Source organism: Opisthocomus hoazin, chromosome 1, assembly GCF_030867145.1.
Source record: "Opisthocomus hoazin isolate bOpiHoa1 chromosome 1, bOpiHoa1.hap1, whole genome shotgun sequence".
Lineage (NCBI taxonomy): Eukaryota > Metazoa > Chordata > Aves > Opisthocomiformes > Opisthocomidae > Opisthocomus > Opisthocomus hoazin.
In genome coordinates, this window is record NC_134414.1 from 117,762,560 (window position 1) to 117,779,569 (window position 17,010).

The 17,010-nt window shown below is 37.6% G+C and overlaps 1 protein-coding gene across 15 annotated transcripts in view; it reads left to right on the forward strand.

Moving 5' to 3' along the window:
* Positions 1-17,010, forward strand: part of ROBO2 (roundabout guidance receptor 2) — a 1,133,103-nt gene that overhangs the window by 1,051,125 nt on the left and 64,968 nt on the right. For all 15 annotated transcript variants that reach the window (XM_075433863.1, XM_075433885.1, XM_075433921.1 and 12 more), the window contains 4 exons: positions 666-787; positions 7,393-7,624; positions 13,346-13,470; positions 16,252-16,423. In XM_075433863.1, coding sequence (XP_075289978.1) covers positions 666-787; positions 7,393-7,624; positions 13,346-13,470; positions 16,252-16,423 — 651 coding nt within the window. The remainder of the gene's footprint in view (positions 1-665; positions 788-7,392; positions 7,625-13,345; positions 13,471-16,251; positions 16,424-17,010) is intronic.

Sequence of the window (17,010 nt, forward strand, 5' to 3'; positions counted from 1 at the left end):
TTTGACATAATCTTGAAGAGAAATTTTTTGTGGTAGAATATTTTTGTTGGCCTTCTATTAGATCAGAATCAGTATGACTTCATAGAGTAATTCTTTTTTCGTATTTGCACTAGATTTCATTAGCTATATGTGTAAAGGGAAAATCTGCTTTAAGAAAAAAAAATGCTATTTTTAGTGTTCGGTTTCTTGTGTGCATGGTATGTGGGAGGGGAATCAGTGAAAGATTGGAAACGTATAATGACTTAATGTCATGTATGCTTTAAGACAATTAAAAAAAAATGTTCATTTTCTTCAATTATGCTAACCAACTTGGATCCAGACATCTGGGCAACATTATTATTATTATCTGAGTATTTTGGAACTAGTGAATATTGCATCACTCTCATCACTTACCAGATCTGAGAAAATTTAGCCATTGAGTCCGAATACTCATTTAAACATCTTTGTATTTCATTATTTCCTAAACAGCTAAGGGTAAACTGTTTGTTTGCATTACTTTATATGCTTTGGCGTTCGTATTTAAACCTTAGCACTGTATTGTTTTAAGAACAGTACTATAAAGTGTGTTTAAATCAAGTCATTAGGCTATTCAGTAATTCTTGTTGATGCTATATGTAACTCTTCTCATTAAAATAATGCTTTTATGTGTATGCCTGGCCTGGCAGATATCAGCCCACCAGCACAAGGTGTGGATCACAGACAAGTCCAGAAAGAACTGGGAGATGTCATTGTCCGACTGCATAATCCTGTTGTGCTAACACCCACGACGGTTCAAGTCACCTGGACGGTAAGGCTTCTGTTATTATTACCTTAATAGTACTTTCATTTTTGCCTGTTTATCCCTGCAGTTTTTCACTACCCTGAAAAGCTCCTGTCTTGACTTCAAACATTTTACAGGCATATATATGTGGTAATGAAATGGTCTTTTTATTTTCTCTTTCAAGTCAGGCAGGTTCAAAGTCTACAGTGTTCAGCTCAAAGCAAGCTAGCTGTTGGACTAGAAAAATATTATAGAAATGAATATACTTAACACCATAATCTAAAGGATAATTGATCTGTGGACTCAATATGGTGCATATCAAAAAATACTGAAAGTTAAATATCAACATGAAATTGCAGTATGAAAAAACATTTTTCACTTCAAGGCACAGGGACCTCTGACAATACCCTGTTATTTGGTGACCCTAAAATGCAAAACTAGCTTTCCTATAGGGCACTTGTAGTGAAGTCAGAAGCACATGGTGCTGATGCCTGATCTACTGTGTAGCATCTGGTTTTCCAGCATAAGCCTTACCCATAATCAGTGGCTATCCTTTCATTACAGAAGACCAGAATCTTTTTGGCAGTACTTAACAACATTTCTATTTGAGGGGTCAAACTACTGGGCAGAGTTTCTGATATAGTATTTGGCTTTCAAAATGCTGTGTTTCTCTTCCTGAGGCTTGAAGGAAAGAATCTGCAACTGCAGAAGAAGAGAGAGAGTTTCTAGCACGCGGCACACCAGAGAAGAATAGTTTTCTCTTGGGGCATCTGCCCCAGAGGAAGGAGAGCCATGGGTTTGAAGAGTGAGAGAAATAGTACTGCAGTGCACATCACTGCAACAGTTGTATAGGATGAATTCTGCTAAAGGGATATTGACAATACTCAGGGTTTTTCTTCTACATGTAATATTGCTGAAAGGTTAATGTGTACAGGGGATTATACAACAGGAGATAAGAAGTGTGGTGATAGATTGTGTATTATAGGGATTACTGTTGTTTTTGCACAACTCGGCTGTATTTTAGGGGGCTTATGCGCCTTCTTCGTTTTGACATTTCAACTGTTGGGGGACAGAATAGCATAAATAAAGAAATCCACAAATTTATGTCTCTTAGAAGATTATTTAGAAGTTGTGTCATTGCATTTTGCCATTGATGATGTCAACACTCAGCTTGATTTTCTAAAAATGCTCTCTGTTTCAGCTGCATGACTCCAGGACATGCTAACTTTCCACTCAGGCACGTTTGCAGCAAACCTTTTTGCCCAAGCAGACGGGTCAGTAGTTTAGAAACTTTATATGTTAGCAGCCAGCAGTTGTAAACGTGGATCACATCCGTGTGGTGCTCCTTCAAGTCCTTTCTTGGGTGTGACAGCTATCAGAAATACAATTTCATAGGCTTGCCCTTTCTTTGGCATATGCTACAAAAGGAAGCCCCAGTATAACCAGAATTCAGTTTTATGCAATGTAACCGATTTCATTGTATTATAATGAAACAAATATATATATGTGTGTGTGTGTGTGTGTATATATATATATATATATATATAAAGAGTGTCTTGGTGCCCCTACCAAACAAGTAATAAGTGAAGAAAGCATGATAAGGTAAATTGTTAGGGATGCGATGGATGTATCAGCTCATTGGGAGGATTCCTCAAGGTGGTGATCCCATGCCACCTGACAAGCATACAGGCCTCTGTACAGACGTTTCAGAATTGCCCAAGGGAAGAAAGATGCAAAAAAAGAGCTCTGGAACAGCTAATTAGGAACTTTCCAGCAACCAAAACAAAACCAATTAATTAACCGTAGTTTCTAGAAAAAAACCCACGCTATTCAGAGAATAAAGTCCACACTATTAATATAAAGTCATTAGATAGTGTAGCTATCATATAAAAGGACAGAAGTGTCATGAGAGTCAAAAGACTCTTTGTGTTGATCTTCTGTAGTTCAAAGAGTGAATGCCAGGGAACATGCTTGATTACTGAGTTTTTGGCATCATGACCCCGGCAAATTAACACCAATTTCTTCCTTCTTTCTGAGATTGTTTTGGGTTTGCTTTCTCTTTTGTTTTTCAGATTTGAGTTTAAAAATTCAACAATAGTTCTCTGCTACTATGTTCCAATTTTAAAATATACACATACATATAGACACACATATTTTGTCTGTTTTAAAAAAAGGTCAGGCTTATAAAGTCAGTTTTAAAAAAAAGAATTGGAATATCAGAAGCTAGGCTTTCACTGTCATTTAAGTTTATCTTTGTCATGCATAAGTATTAAAGTATAGCTGTAATCATCTGGTCACATACAGGATCTCTTCTTCATGGAGCTATTCAACATTTCTTTTCATCTTTTCTATTCACTGTGTGGTGCCAGGTCTTATTAAATTCATAACATTGAAAATTTGCATTGAATAAAAAATTATTAGTTTGTCTCACATGCTTGCTTATCTGTCATGCTCTCAACCGTAACATTTGAGTTCTTCACAAATAATACTGAATTTAAAATCACAATGAATAAAATGTGTCATTATCCTAACTTTACACATACAGAGGTGAGGTGCAGAGATATCTATTGCTAATGAGGCTTATGGAATCAGATATGCCTACTGTTATCACATGGCTAATTTTAAACCTTCGGCCTGGTTTATTTTTACTTTTATCAAAGCATTTTGCATTGCAACATTTTGTGTACTCCAGGCACTTTTTTAGCTGACCTCAACTACGGTTCAGCACTTCTAGCCTCATTGGGCATTAAATTGAGTTTCATTAATGGCCAAATGTGAAAAGTTTCCTGGCATTATAAAGCAGCCCTGTGGCACAAGCAGGAATAAAAATAATTTCTTCAATATGGCAAAAGAATTGTTGCTTTGAAAGCCCTACTGCCTTCTAGGAGGCTACCAGGCAGAGAGAGTATTTAGTTACGTCTGTCTTTTAATTCGACATTGATTTTAAAGGAATGTGCTTCACTAGAAGCTTCAAGAGTCAAGTCCTCTAGACAGTCTTCCAGTGTGTCGTCACCCTTTGTCTTGTTCCTGTTGGACAGATAAATGCTCTTTGAGTTTCCAGAGGTTACTGCGAGTCTATACTCATGAGTTCAGCACAGTTTGCAAGGTATTCTGCCCAGATGGAGAACTGCTGTGCAAGCGGAGTATTGCGTAGGATATTTTGGGGTAGAAATTTGCATACTAAAGAGCAAATTGCAAAATGTCTTTAGGGTGCAGATTAGCACGTTTACCTGAGAGGAGCTTGTATTTGCAGCATAAGCTGCGTTATGAGTTTCTTGCCATCTTGTTAACAACGTAATAACCTAACCAAATGATCTAATAGCCATTGAACTGCCTTGTGTTCAGCTGTGGTATGTGCAGATTTGAACACGCAGGCAAAATGAGTTTCCTGTTCTGCAGAAATGGAGAGCTGTCGTCAGTTTTGTAGATACCTCCTGCACTACATATTCATCGTAAAAGAGTGTGAGAAGCAGCATGCAGGACCAGTTATGCCTGTAGGTCGCATTAACACATTAGGTCAGTGCTGAGCAGAACCTACACAGTAATTGCTCTCTTCTGTCTTTTAAAGGAGCATCTGCATTTTCTGCCATCCCTCTTATGAGGGAGAAAGTGTATCTTTAGATCAGCAACTGTTGCAGCTCTTTTGAGTGGATGTCACTGCTGCTTGTACGAATTCAAGACTAGTTAAGAGTGTCACAAGAAGACGAGAAATGCTCTCTGATCCCAGTATTCAGCGCAGCGAGTTCCTGCAGTGTCTGTAATACTGCCCAGTCCTTTGTACGAGGAAGAGGCAAAAATTTACAAAAAAAAGAGAAAGGAGAATACTTAGAAATGATTACATTCTTTCATCAAATCACAGTGCATGTTTCTGCAGCTCTGTGAATGTGTACCAAATCTGTACAGTTCTTTGATGCTTACCACAGCTGAATGTAGTTCTTTAACACTAAGCATTTTTTAGTGGCCTGCTGTTGGTGTGACACATAATTACCACATAACAAATGAAGGAAACAATGAAGTCACAGGCTTTCTATTATATATAAGACTATGTGTGCATGTATAGATAGACATACACACATAGGCATGTCTATGTGTATACATACATATACAGGTACACACACATATGTGTGTGTATATGAATAAACGAAATATATTTGTCCTATGCCACTCACAAATATCTCTGGTTAATCCAAGTAATTATCCTAGAATAATTATTTACTAATCAGAAAACTCCAAACAGAACAGAAAATCCACCCTCCTCAATAAGTAAAGTGCTCTCTGAGTAGTTTCCCAACATTCTGACCATATGAAAGGCCCTGTTCACTCAGACTAGCTTTAAGTGGGCATGAGAGAGAGCTTTGTATCCTCTCCTTGATACTGAATGCAACTGGATGTTTATAGAAAACGTTAAGAATGTATAGTATTTTCTTGCCTAAGTACCATCCCAGATCCTGAGCAATGAAATTACTGTCAATAATCTGAAATTTGGGCAGATCACTCAGCCCTGTTGTAATCAAACTTCTAATTGAAAGCTCTGTGCAACTTCAGTGAGCCCCAAATCAAGCTAGTTTATCGCACCCATTTACATGACAGCCTTGTTGTACTACTGTGTTGTGTTTTCGTATTCCTTGTATTGCTTAGTCTTTTAGGTTAGGAACTCAGAAGTCTAGGAGGAAAAGAGTTATATGAATAATTTGTATATTACTTATATGTAAGTAGATACAAAAGTGTGATAGACTCAAAATTATTATACGATGGGTATACTATAGGGGTCAAGTTCTTCTTGGTGAGTTGGTGGGTGCTTTTGTGTTTGTACCATGCCATTCAAAGCAGTTTCCATACTCTTTTGTAGCAGCACGCTGTTACGGTTCAGCCTAGTCAATTCTGAATTTTCAGATGTTCTCCACTATGCAGCAGTCAGCAGAGCTTAAATGCACAGTAAAGACAAAATGGAAAGTTCTAACTAAGTTATGCTGTCTTTCAGCGTAGCTTGTAATCAGAAGTTAGGCAGGAATCAAACTCAGCATTTGATTATTAAACATCATAGCCTTGTATTATAATTTAGGTTGAGAATCTGTATTACAAAGTGCATGAAAGCATTATTCTTGCTGAATTTTGTGGTAAACATGAGGTTCATAAAGTCTTTATGTCCGTAAAACATTTAATTAATGAAAGTCAAACATGGATAAAAACAATTTACTCTGATTTACAGACTCCCTTCGTCTGGAAACAGCTGCTTAATGTTCTTCTTAAAAACACAGCTTGATTCTTTTGGTATTAACAAGCTATTATTGTGAGTTATATCCCTCTTTCAGTGCATAAATTCACTTAAAGTGAATGTGGAGAAGTTTATAAAATGCAAGCTTAATGTTGTTGCAACATATGTTGCAAGGTTTTTAACAGTGACAGTTTTGATGGAAGACATTTCTGCTTTGCTCTCGTAAATAAAGCTTTCGTCTTGCTTGCCCTGCTTTTCAATGTCCTAAGAATCTGTGTCCCCTCTGAATGCCTCAGTAAACTGTAGCAAGATTATAGGAGAAGCTTAATAGACCCGGGTTTGTATTTTCAGCCTTAAATTCATTTATTCTTAAGAGAAGTCAAACAAATGTATCTCTAATTCTGAAATGTTTTCAAGCTAGCCATTTGTCAAGAATAGAAAAGAAATCCTACTTCCTGAATTTTGGTTATAACCAAGAAATTTACCAAGAAGCTGGGTTTGGTTTGGTTTTATCTATCAACTTGGTTTTGCCAGTTTTTTGAGACAAAATTTGTGCAAACATCATGGCAACTTGAATCATTGTTTCACATCTTTATTTTCCCCAAGAGAAAAAATACATGCAACCTCCCCAAGATAAAACACATTTTAAGTTTTTCCTTCAAATAAAAATTCTCTTTATAGGTATGATATGTTAGATTTGTTAAACTTGTATATATGGTCCAATCTTGAATTGTGCTTGCCTAGCAGCATATAAAATATAAACCAAAACCAACATTCCATTTCCATCTGATGGCCTGAGAGCATCACAACCCCAGGATGCAAAGAGGCTGCTTAGGCTGGGAACGCAAGAGACAACACGTGTCCTTGGAAGTTGTTTTCCCTGCATCTGTCTTATGTTTATTTTACTTTCCTGAGCATCTCATGAAAAGATGAGCTGTGAGCCAAGTAATGGACTAACTGAAAGCATATAGGGTATCTTCAAAGACTTGTCCTTTTCTGAAAAGAATTTGTTTTTCTTTTCTTCTCATATTTCAGCACATCAGTAGCCAAGATGTGATTAAGAAGTTTATGTGCAGTAAACGTTATGCCAAAGTTCTCTTTTTCATGACCTGTTGCAGGGCTGGGGCCTTGTTTTATGATTTAAGGTGGTGTTTGTCATGATATATAGAGATGGAGAAAGTAAGATAGAAAGAAATGTTCTATAACAAGTAGTGTGAGAAAAATGTTTTTTATAGACAATTCATCAACAGTGACTTACAAGAAGGCAGTTTGATTTTTAAATTCAGCAGCTTAAACAACTGTTAATCTTCTCTTTTTCATGATGACAAAAGTATTCTAGGCAAATGTTTTGTTTTCTTTTTATACAGTTCTGTTAAGTTAATATGTTTATTGACGTATTATTTAATACCATTTCCAGGTTGACCGCCAGTCCCAGTTTATTCAGGGCTACCGAGTAATGTATCGCCAAACATCTGGCCTACCTTCTCCAGCTATATGGCAGAATATGGAGGTCAAAGTCCCAACTGAGCGCAGTGCTGTCCTCGTCAGCTTGAAAAAGGGGGTCACTTATGAAATTAAAGTTCGACCTTATTTCAATGAATTTCAAGGAATGGACAGTGAATCAAAGTCTGCTCGTACTACAGAAGAAGGTTAGTAGAGGAGTCAGAAAAGCAACAGACTTCCATACCTAGCACTGGAGATGAAAGCAAGAGTGACCGTTTTAGTTATTTTGTGTATGCATATATTCGGCTCTATTTCTTCCATATGACTTCTGTTTGTTAAATATAGGTTTGACATTAGAATTTGATATAGTATTCAGTTTTGTACTGTAAGCATTCCACGAGAAATCACTGGGCCAGTCCTGTATTCTTCTGGTTGATGCGTCCTTCAAATGTACAGGTGGCTTTGGGTCTTCCAAAAAGTGTGCACTGCAGCCATTCTGTTATAATTAGTGTTTCCGCAATAAAAGACTTTGGTCTGCACTTTGAAAATAAAACCAATAAATGAAACCTTTTACAGATGAGTGCTTAATATTAAGCACATCTTTCTGAATAGGTAGTAATGTAGATGAACAATTTGGTTAGGAAATGGGGACTAATGAAGGACAGATATTTAACTAGTCTGAAGGAACTCTAGTCTCAAGGGCATGACACTTTATTGTTTCTGTTAGAACACTGTTCATGAAACTGCCCTATTTAGTCCTTCGAAGGATTTTCTTAAGTACATTTCAAGGCTCTGTGAAACATGCAGGATGCAGACATACTGAACAGTTTACCGAAATACATGACCATTTATATCTATAGCATGTGGTACATAGTTTTGCCAAAACATGTGCACTCCAGGACTGCTTTTTATTGAGAAGTAAAGGGAGTGAGGTGAGATACAATTTTTATCTTTTTCTCTTAGAAATTTACAAGAAACCTATCTTTCTACCTATCTCATGCAGCCTTTGCCTGGAGAATATCCTCTGTAAATGAAGGATAATCATAACAATGAGGGTTCATCTTCACTTTGTTTCATTGATTTTTTTCAAAGCGAGAGAAAGAAATACTGGTGATGTTTCAAAATGGTTTTGGTGGGTTTTGAGTCCACTTTATCCTTCCTATTGAAGAGGCATCTTAATCATTTGCAGTAGTCCTCTGAGGTTTGATTTAGTGCTGATTGCCAAGTACTTTTTAATTCTAGAGTGGACTTGCTTATTACTTACTTTTCTCTTTGATTTGTTACAATTATTGCCCAACAAGTAAGTAATCCTGATGATAACTTGGTTGCCATTTGTACTTATAGATGAGGAAATTCAGTGTTCTGCAACACATAGAAGAGCGTGTAGGAAGCCATTGTTCAAGCCTGATTTAGATTTTGGGACTTTATGGTTCCCATTTCTTTGTTCAAACTATAAGCCTAAATCATTCAGTAAAGAATATCTTTGCAGAGGTCTGAACAAAGCTTAAAAAAAAAAACAAAGAAAATTGGAAAAATCTTTCTGCAGGTGAAATTGTTTTTCTAGAGTTAAAATGTAGGATTTTGTCCCCTCACTAGCAGATTGTCTTCTTGTCCAGTTTCAATTGATTTTTGTTGTTTATTTAGTTCATCTAACTGTCTCTTGCTAAAGGTAAATTAAGAACTACTCAAAAAGAGAGAAGATTTTGTACCTCCTGTCTATTTCGATAAAATACTTGAGGAATGACATTTTCTTTTACAAACCTCATCTCCCAGCAAAGCTTGTCAGGTAGTTTCCTACTTTAAAGGCCACTTTATTCATGTGGAATAATTTTTCACGTAGTGAAAATTTAAAAAACTTTTCTTGCCTACAGATATGTATAACTCACAGCCTAGGATCTGCTTTGTAGATTAATATAACCTTCAAGTAGTATGTTTACAAGTGTCTCTGTCAAAAACCCACCAGCCTATAACACATAGTATGATCACCAGAAAAATGACAGCCCCTGTAAATAATTCTTCCTCTTCCTTGGGTGATAAAGTATTTCCAAGAGAAAATTAAGACATTCAGTAGATGAAGTTAAACAGATGTTTCCTTTATTACTCATGTTATCCTTGTAATTATATTGGTGTTCATATATTTAAAAAAAATAATCAGCTAAATGTTTAATGACAGTGATTTGCTTCTCATCCAATGAAGAAAGATGGCAGTATATTTAAAGATATCCCACTTGCTGTGTTGCCTGTGATTCCATTTTGAAAATGAACTTTTTAAGAGTTGACTTTTAAAAAATGTCAGGTGTACTATTTTTAGAAAATAATTTGGAAGAGTGATATGCACGTTGGAAGTTTTTTGTGACATCAAAATGAATAGCCCTCGCAAAGGCAAAGTACGACCAAAAGGTAGTGGCAGCTTTCTGCTGGATTGAATTTTACATACAATGTTACTTCTGAGGCCTACCTCCAAAAATCAATTTTGCTGCAGTTAGACTTTTCCTCTAGGTCGGACATTTGTCACAGTTCAGTATCCATCTATCTCCTGCCTCTTTGGCCTTGTGAAGGTAACAAATGGAATTCTGTTTGGCTGTCTCTGGAAAAGATGAGCAGCGATTTGGGTTCTTTCATATCTGTAAGAAGAAGCTGAGCACTGGAATAATTGACCTGTCAAGAAGCAGGCAAGGTGTTCTCCACAAGCCAGCAGCAAGGGAAATGAGAAAACGGCTTTAAAAATGTTATTTTTCAATGTGGTCTATTTAATAACTGCAGCAGTGTCAGACGAGTGGCTTAATTTATATCAGGGTGCCAGCTTACAGAGTGATATTATCAGAGAGAGGAAGCAGAACTTTTATATACATATATGTGTATACACTTGCAAAAAGAAGCTAAATAAAATATTTTATTTTATAATTTTCACTATTTCTTTCAGACTTGCTCTAAAGATAGATTTTTTGGTTTTTTCCACTTACATCCACAGTTTTAAATCTCTTTTGGGATAACTTTGTGAAGTAGTATTTGTTCCACATATTGTTCGTCGCCACAAAAATGTGACAGTTGCTAATGGAAGTTGTCTTAGTTTTTATCAACTACTATCTGTCAATTCCTTCTTGCCTTAGTGCAGCTCTTAAAATTATACTTTCAACTGTATTCATCAGCTGCAATTTTAATTTTGCTTCAAACTTACTATGTATCCTCAAAAAAAAAAAAATAAAAAGAGACACACTAGTAGAATATTAACTAGAATAGTCCTGCAGTGTAAATGCAAAGACAAATTAATACAGTGTGTTTTTCTTTAAATGTTAGAGTATCATATTTATTTTACATTTCTGTAGCATTTACTCTCCTCTCTCTCTCTGTGTTTCCAGGTGTGTGTATATAAAAACTTATAATTCTGAATGCCCTTTGTGTTAGAGAGTGATAATGAATACATTTCAGCAAGTTTTTCCATTGTACTTCAAAAATGAGCTATACAGTGTTAAGCTTTGCCATTTTTATGATTATTATTGTTGTGTAAAATGCTGTTCTAATTAATAATGCACACATACATTTACTCGTGGTTTTGTTGTTATTGAATAACTTGAAAACTTTTAAAATGCTGAGTTTTTTTACTGTGTGGTAAATTATTTCACTTGCCGTAAAATATGCAATGCAGCTATTAACTTCACCAATTCTATGCTTTGCATGATTGCAAGCAGTAGCCCAAGGCTGCCTTTCCGTACTTTACTGTCCTCTACACACTTGAGCTGGCTGAGAGTCAAATTGTCCACAATACAGTCCCATTTCTCCCCTCCAGTACGCTGTTTCTCTGCGTCATTCAAGGTCACAAGGACTCCATCTAGCACTATGTGCTTTGCAGCTGAACCAGCATCTGAAAAGGTAGTTGTCAAAATGTGCAGCCTCACAGGACAGTAATACATGTGTCATTTTTCCTCTGAAAATTTTTTTCTGGTGTAATCTTGTATGGTCCTTTGTCCCCACCTCTGATACCCTGTTTTTAAATTGTGTGATTCCAGCAACAGGCTGCTTGAACTCTTCAGGGTTATCAGGGTAAGGATTTGAGCTCAGCTCCTTGAGCCAGTGCCAGGTCAAGTGCTGAGGAATATTCAAAGTGGGAACATGGCCGTCTCGAAAAGGTCACAGGGAAAAATAAGGAAATCTGGATTAACCCAGGAAACTTGAATACTCATGATATCTGTGGCTGTGTTTAGTTGTGTTAAACCTGCCAGACTTCAATACAAAGATGCCAGTGGCTCACTGGTTTTCCAAGAAGCATGGTCCAAGGATGTTCATACAGTCAGGAATATCTGTTTAAGATAAGACTAGAGTCCTGTTGCCACAGAGCTTAGCAGTGAAGGAGTCCTGTCTGGACAGGAATAGTCTAGAGCAGGGGCTGAAGTCTGGGAGCCATGACACGTGACATGAGGTGCCCAAAACCAGAGGGCTGTCTAGATTTGAAATTGGGGCAGAGGGGAGTGATAAATATTTTAGGTTCTGGTACAAGCTATACTGTAAGTCTTCAGAATAAGCTTCCATATTTCATATTAAACATTTTAAGATCGTACTAAAGGTGATGACAAGTACATGGAACAAAAAGTCCGTAGGGAGTTACTAAATACAAAGATACCACCCTGGAACAGAAAGTGACTGAGGAACAGGCTTCTGTGAATTGGAAAATTGTCCTGGAGAGGTATCAATATATGCTCACTTTGTTAGTTCACACTTTCTTAGGCTCCTTCTGTTAGTTTTGTTCAAGACTGGGTAGGTGGACTGAGATAAATGGACTAGATGGATACCAGGACTAGTTCAGCACAGCTGTTATCGATAATTTTTTTCCCCAGGAACTATACCTTAATATAATACATTCGACTTTGGTGACTTAGCTTGCCACTGCGAAGGAGTTTCAATGCTTGCCTAGAGGTAAAGGAGGGGAGAGGAAGGGCTGCAGGAAGTTTTGGGTGGCTGAGGAGGGACGTATGCTGCAGCCATCGCTATGGTGGGAAAGCCCTCATGTGGAGATGCAGCAAAGCCTCACGGAGGGCACTTTTCCATAGCCGAGCTACTGCACCCCTTCCCAAACAACATGTCCTGAGCCAACAAAAGCACCCTGCTGCTGGTGTAGCTGCAGGAGAGGCTTTGCCAGCAAAGCTCTGATCACTAACAGCTATGATTTTTTTTTTTTTTTCCCACACTTCTAGCCGGCTTAGTAAAGCTGGGAAGCAATTGTCTTGTAGATATGGCCTTGATACACAGTGTCCAGCCAAAGAGCTGTGACTGGCTGAACTGGACAGGACTGTTCAGAGAAGGCAAGATTCGCCTAGGGAAAAAAGAACATAAGTACATATCTCACCTAACATAGCATCTCCCCTATTCACTGGCATTTGATTTAAAGCCCTGAACGCTTTAACCCTTTTCTGCCTAGAAGTTACAAGACTTTATGCTTAAACCTGTCATGTTAATGTCTTCCTGGAGAATAAAAAAGGACAAAAAAAATGATCCTTGAGTGTCTGCTGCTCACATTATTATTATACCATGTGGAGAAAAATGATTCAAAACACTTTTCAGGGAAGGTGAAGCAGACTCACGTTATGACTTAGTAGATATATCCGTAGCTAACCATGCATATTATGGAAAACAAATGCAACCGTGAGAAGAATTCCAGTGCAAACTTAAGAAATGCTAAATATAAATAAATGAGGAATGATTTTATTGATTCTCCCATTGCCACAAATTCCACATTGTTATTCAGTGCTATGCGTCTCTTCAGAAAGACATTTTTTCTAAATTGTCAGCGCCTAACAAAATGTGCATACCTAGCCTGCAGGGAGTGTGAACTTTATATATTCTCTGCTTGCTCTTACACTGTTTGAGCAAAATTCATGCTCTAGCAAATGGACTAATGTCTTGCTTCTGTTTGTTCCCTCTCCTTGGTGTAGCTCCGAGTGCCCCTCCTCAGTCTGTCACTGTCCTGACAGTTGGAAGCCACAACAGCACAAGCATCAGCATCTCCTGGGATCCTCCCCCTCCAGATCACCAAAATGGAGTCATCCAGGAGTATAAGGTAGAAATGATGTGTAATGGGAGGGTTGTGTATTTAAGGAAACAGCCTGCTTGAATTACAGAACACTAGTGCTGTTTATGGATTTGGATTCTGACAGCATTTACTGCCACACATATAATTATATGGAGAAAGGGGACTGACTGCTTATGGATATTTTTTATTATTTTTTTTTCTAAGCAGTACTGCTGTTATATTAAAAGAAAAAAAAAAGTGAGCTAGATCTGGAAGAGAGCCGTATTTGGCAACTAGTTTATAGTGCTGCTCTTCCTTTTTCTTGCTGTGGAAAGAGAAGAAGGATGTTATTGTTAAGGGCTTCTGTACTCTCAAGGCAGGTGGTGAAGTCCCTGTCTTAGACTGTCTACAATCTGGCGTAGAAGTTGTCAGGCAAGATACTTCTCCTCCCTGCAAAAACACTAACCCTAGTGCTTCAAGATCAAAGTCAAGAACTGCGGGTTTGGGAGAGTACACAACTTCTTCTGAGTACTCTCTCTGTCAAGATTCAGAACTGAAAGTGCTAGGTTGGTTGTTTGAAGGAACAGGCTGAACACCACTACTACATCCTGTCTGTTGTATGAGAGTTGCCTGCATTGGTTGCATTTTCTCCTTCTTTGTTGCTGTGATGGCTCAAAGTATCCACTCCTTATATATCATCTTAAATTATGTTGTAGTCTGTAATTCCTCACTAGGGTCACTTTTCTACAAGTACATTTTCACAACGTGGAGAAAGTGCAGTGTGTTACTGGGGTCGAGGACTATGGAGAAAGTGACTGGGCAAAGTTCAGCATTGTCACAGGCTTGTAACCATGGAACACACTGTTTGTTAAATAACTTTGCTGAGGCTGGCTTGTATACCTAGTGTGAAATTTTTAACTGAAATAGAGCATGGCAACTTGCTTGACAGTCCCACAAAGAGTGGAAGTGGTGGATGCAGCTTATTTCACACATAAAGATGTGATTTTTTTTTTTCCCCTGCTGTATCTTGAGGGAACACAGCATCAAGAAGGGAGAAAGTCCTTGGCTTTTAAATCAACTAAGGCTTCAACCTCTTCCAACTTATCGCTTGGTGAGAGGGATGCAGTAAATGCTTACAATGTTTATGTTTAGAATACCACTTATTTGGTTTTGCTTGTAGTCAATATGAAGATTTATTAATCCCAGTATTTTATTGATCTCATTTTCATATAAATTAATAATTATTTTTGGCTTAATTAATTTTGATACTGACTCCAGTGCAAGTCAATATTAACCACCAAGCGCTTATAGGCAAATAAGTAAAGCACACTCCTAGACCACAAAATATGTAGATATGAAACAAAGTGGGTTGGTGGTTAATAAAAGCCATGTTCCAGGTGAGTGCTCAGACCTCTAGGCTGTTTATAAAAACAGCTAGAGTCACTCCCTATTACATCCCTTCTGTGTTAGGTTAGGTGGCTATCTGATTAGTGAGCTGGCTACAGTGAATAGAGTGCAAAGAGTCTAATACTTCCTTGAGTATGAAATCACTGCTGAGGTTTCACTGCACATTTTCTAACAAACTGAATGTAGATCTGTTCATTCCACTTCAAGCATCAGAATGCCTGCAAATTCCTTTATGAATTAAATGCCTTTAATTAGGGACATCTCATAGCTGCAGTAACCTAAGACCAGGGCAGACAAAGAGTGAAAGAATGAATGCAATAGTTTCTCACCCTAACACATTCTGGCCTACCAATAAGATCTGCATGATCTCGGGAGCACAATGGTTTCTTTTGCCCTCCAAACCTTCCTCAGTGTTTCACAGAAAAAAGAGAAGGTGTGATGAAACACTGAGAAGGGTCAAGAACAAGAGTAAAGAGACCATTGCTGTTCCTTAGACACATCAGTTGACTGCTGATGGTGCTTCTACCGTCAGTGCTTTCTTCTACTATTATAATTAAGTAGTGTATATGTGATATCTTTATGCATTGATTTTCTTGAGTGGTAGTAAATGCTGTCTTTAATAAAGCAGAAGCAGTATATGCAGATAACATTAACTGATGAAGAATCCCTAAAAGGTCTTAGTTTCAAAACTTCTTCAGAAAAGCCTATGGAAAAATGAAAAAGAGAGACATACCACTGAAATCATAGAGAATTCTCATCACAAAATGCAACTGAGATTATAGAGTGCTTGTTCTGTTTAATTAGAAAGTGATTGAGTCAGGAACTGAGATCTGAATTCCTGAACAATGTAATCACAAGTAATCACAAGAGCAGCCGTGAAAAGTGAATTTGTACTTATTCCATTTCAGAAATTTCACATATCCCTGTTGTGCAGTGAATTTTGAAAGTTGTTTCTTCTTTAGTACTTTAAGAAGTGTTTCAACCTGTGCTTGCATTATTTGGTGTCTTTTTACAATTCAGTGGGAAATTAAGAACGAAAAAAATGTGGATTTCTTTTAGGAAAGATTTGATGGTAATCATATTACTAAGCAAGATTTCAATTAATGTATAATGCCTCTTTTTTGCTTGGATGATTCTGGTCTGTGCTTCTAAGAAGTGTAACCACAGAATTTGCACTCCATGGAGAGCCAGAGCCCAGAGAGGTATTTGCAAGCTGTCTTTGTGGCTGGCTTGGTCCTATGCTAATCTGGGATAGCTTGCTGATCTAAATCATCCCAATTCCAGCTACTCCTGGATGGTAACATTGTTAAGAAGTCCAGAATAACTGATTGTCTTGCAATACCTAGATATGTCATATCTATGTGCAATTGTTTATGAGTATGAAAAATTTCACATTTTTTAACACATCAACTTTTGTCCCAGATCTGGTGCCTAGGTAATGAGACTCGATTTCATATCAACAAAACAGTAGATGCAGCCATTCGGTCTGTAGTAATAGGTGGCCTATATCCAGGTATTCAGTACCGCGTGGAAGTTGCTGCAAGCACCAGTGCAGGTGTGGGAGTAAAAAGTGAGCCACAACCCATAATAATTGGTAAGTGATTGTCTGTTCTCTTGTTTTGTTTTGCCCGTTTCGGCTTTCAAAAATGGTTTCATAAATCCTTTCCAGAAGAATAAAAATCCATGGAGCAAAAGATGAGATTTGAATAGAGCTAGCCAGTTAGTTTTTAACGTCCTGCTGCCTGCTGACATTGTGTCTTCTCTTTGTGCAGAGTTCTCGCAGCCAGTGGAGGGAAATAGGTTCCTGAGACATATGAGAAAATTCAGATTATCTAGTGAAACTGTTTTAATATTTTTTTAATTAATTTACCACTTCTGAAGGTTGACAGATTTATGGAACTAACATCTCAAGCTCCCTTTTCCCCCTGTTCAGATGACTGTAATATTGTCTTACTCTCACAGTTGGTGCCTAAGGCACTATTTACAGTTGGTTTTCTGAACATTTGAAGTCAGTGTTTCTCAGGTATCCCACGCAGATGAGCTTCCCTTGTCAAAGAGTAAGTGACCTCTAGTCCAGAGAGCAAAGGCAGTATTATCATACCTGCCTTTGAAATGACTATTTCTTAGTAGTGGTTTCCATGCTGAATTAATTTCCCAATCCGAGGGAAACACGGATTCCGT